The sequence below is a fragment of the Gavialis gangeticus genome, unplaced genomic scaffold (genome assembly GCF_001723915.1).
Source record: "Gavialis gangeticus isolate Ggan-Ray unplaced genomic scaffold, GavGan_comp1, whole genome shotgun sequence".
Classification (NCBI taxonomy): domain Eukaryota; kingdom Metazoa; phylum Chordata; order Crocodylia; family Gavialidae; genus Gavialis; species Gavialis gangeticus.
In genome coordinates, this window is record NW_017729006.1 from 28611518 (window position 1) to 28614583 (window position 3066).

Consider the following 3066-nt stretch of genomic DNA (forward strand, 5'->3'; position numbering starts at 1 on the left):
GCTGGAAGAGCAGAGTTCCAAGTGAGCTACATTTTACTTTCTCAGAAGGAAACTCTACATTCATTCTTGACCCAAGCCAATTTATTTAAACCTAGCTCAGACATCTCTATACCAGCATAACCTTTTTAGATCCAAGGGATGCCTCTGAAAATGGCAGCTCTTTAGGTTTGTTTGGTTTTTTTGATTGATTCATTTTTAGACCACAGAAAAACAAAGAAAATTTTTGTTGCAAAGAACTTAGTCCCCAGCAGGTCAGAATATGTTTTTAACACTGTGGATTCCTCTCTGAAATCTCTGGGTTTATTTTGTGAATCATGTTTGCACATTTAATAGTGCTAACCATTTACATGGCACCTCCATGGCACCCTTCAAAGGATCTCATGGCATCCTGGTTGAGAGTCACTGCCCTAAACCATGCTGCAGTGTAGATATACCTTACAGCTCATAGAAAAGTGGCACGGCTCTTTCAGAGTCAAAGGAGAATATACTAAAAGAAAAACACCCATTCCTTTTTATGTTGTGTATCTCTTATGCTTCATATTGTAGTGTTGTGCTTGTGTGTGTATTGGGTTAAGACTTTTTTTTCTCTCTTTCCATTGCAGCCATGGCTAGTCCAGGTGGCCCCCATGCTGTACGCACAAGTAACTTTGTCCTTGCTGGATCTCTCAAGCTTTCACTGGCTTCGATGGGAAACACCAAATTTGTTTTAGACAAGGTAATGGAAGTTAGCTTGCTTCATCTCCAAAGATAATTGGAGCTTGGGCTAATGTTTGCCTATATGAAGTATATTAACACCATATAACTGGAAAATAAAAACTGAAGGAAACGTGTAGGAATACCATATTCAGTTTTCCAGTAACAAAACTAAACAAATTGCTGTATACTAATAAGGGGAAACCAGAAGACGTTTATAAGCATGTGACTTTTTCTAAAACTTAACCTGTGAGGCCTTTCACTGCACCAAATGCTTGGTTTTATTTTGTTGGTTTGTATTTGCTTTTTTTTTATTTAACTTGCTCTACACAGGAATCCACTTCCACCAGAATGGTTTTGCATATGCTTTCCCTTTTAATATTTCTACTACTAGATTAGGTGGAAAGGAGTAAAATCTACTCAAAAATAGCTTTACACTGCTTTCTAGACTTACGTTTGGCACCATTCAGCATATTTTTTTTCCCCCCTAGATAAATTATGGAGGGAAGGAAAGAGAGCTACTGAGCTATATGTTCCAGGACAAGGTTGCTATATTTACTTGCTTTTGACTAAAACTGAAATGCTATTTCCTAGTGCATGCTGCTCATGTTTTGCTCTCAAGCCTTTGTAGTAGTTAGAAGTAATTTTTAAACAAACTTTACAGCAGGAGTTTCTATTTGTCTTGTAGTATCCAGCATAGTATTAGAAATCAACTTTATTTAAATATTATTTAAGCTTTTACATAATACTAAAGCTCCCCATTTTAAAATTCTTATTGTAAAGGGTTTTACAAAACTACTGGCTTCTCAAGGAATGCTGTCAAGTGATTCTAGTTTTTTATTTCTTCAACACCATTGTTGAAGGAATAGTTTTGCCAATTAAGTTTGTAAGCCAGTAGAAGAATTGGACAACATAACCTCCTACAAATGTCATTAAAAGTACAAATTGTTGCTATTTTAAGATAGCCGGTTTTGCCTATGAACTAAAATTTACTAGTTTTGTAAAAAGGTTGAAGAATTCAACAATAACAGTTCTATAGATATGATGTTACCCATCAACATCTAAATGGTACACTTCAATTAGGATATAGTGAGCTGAAGTTCCCATTAGCAGGATTTTAAATCAAGCATATCTACTGTTGTGCTTCACTCTACTTCACTCTCACTCTCCTGCCTCTGACCTAGGAGAGCATCCCCTCTTCCCACTCCCCCAGCCCCTGCCCATTCCTACCTCACATCTTAACCCCTGTTCGCTATCTCCATAATGAAAACAACATTTTTTTTCCCCTCTCACTCCATATTCACTCCCCTGCCTCGCACCCAGGAGATTCTGTCTATCCAAATAAAAAGAACTTTAATTTGACTATTGGTAGAACATTTCAAATATCATTCTTTTCATGTACTTCAGTTGTCCTTAGTGTTTAGGTATAGGCACAACATAAGCTATAAAGAGCTCTCTCCTGTTTCCTCCTGACGTCACTGGCAAAATTCCTACCAACTTTGCTGGAAATTACATTTGTTTGTTTGAATGTCTCCTCACTGCTGGGCATACTAATGAATCCTTTTGATAATGAAGACTTTCTCCTGTGCAATAGCAAGCATGCTGCTTAAGAACTGATATATCCGCTAGATGCATGGGGTCTTTTCTTTTTTCAGGTTGCATGGCGATCTTAGTAAATCTTGTCAGTAGCATGCAAAACTAATGCCAAATGGAATTCAGCGCTTCAAAATAGCCACTTGCATTTTGAATTACCAAGTCATTGCAATCCTGGGGTGTGTAAGAGCCTTCTGGCCTCTTTATTGAACACATGTTGTATAGGATTTACTTGGCAATAAAGATGAGCTTCTAGAAGAGAAAATAGAACTTTAATGTGTTGTGGGCAGGGCACCTGTTAATCTGTCTTTAGAGACCTGTATTGACAAGGGATCATAGTAGAATTCAGATGCCAAAGAGCCTTCACATTTGCCCAAGTTTTTGTTTTGAGGCATTTTGTTTTGTTCAGCAGGATACTGTTCTGATAGTTACCCTTTAAGGATGGGGGACCTACTAGTACTCTGTTCTATTTTGAGGAGGTTTTTTTGGGATTGTACAAGTAATTGGTTAGCATATCACTTATGTTGAAGTCATGAGAGAGTAGATTTTAACAAAGCATTGGTTTAGAAGAGGTGCTCTTGACAGATGTTGTCCTGAAGTCATGCTTTTCTCTTTTTTTGATATGATTTAAATCTATTTGCAAGAAAAGGGGAATGCCAATGAAATTAAAGGCTCAAATCCACAACAGGACCTAAGCGTTGTAACATTCAACATTGTAACTTCTAATGTTAAAGTGCATGGCTCCTGCAGCAGAATTTATGACCCTGAGTGAAACACCTA

General features: G+C 37.4%; 1 protein-coding gene across 2 annotated transcripts in view; it reads left to right on the forward strand.

The window, feature by feature from the left end:
• Window positions 1-3066, forward strand: part of ANLN (anillin actin binding protein) — a 64164-nt gene that overhangs the window by 46832 nt on the left and 14266 nt on the right. Inside the window, exons 18-19 of one of the 2 annotated variants that reach the window (XM_019509053.1) lie at window positions 603-715; window positions 1185-1238. In XM_019509053.1, the coding sequence (XP_019364598.1) occupies window positions 603-715; window positions 1185-1238 (167 nt within the window). The remainder of the gene's footprint in view (window positions 1-602; window positions 716-1184; window positions 1239-3066) is intronic. The other variant, XM_019509054.1, reaches the window with a different exon arrangement.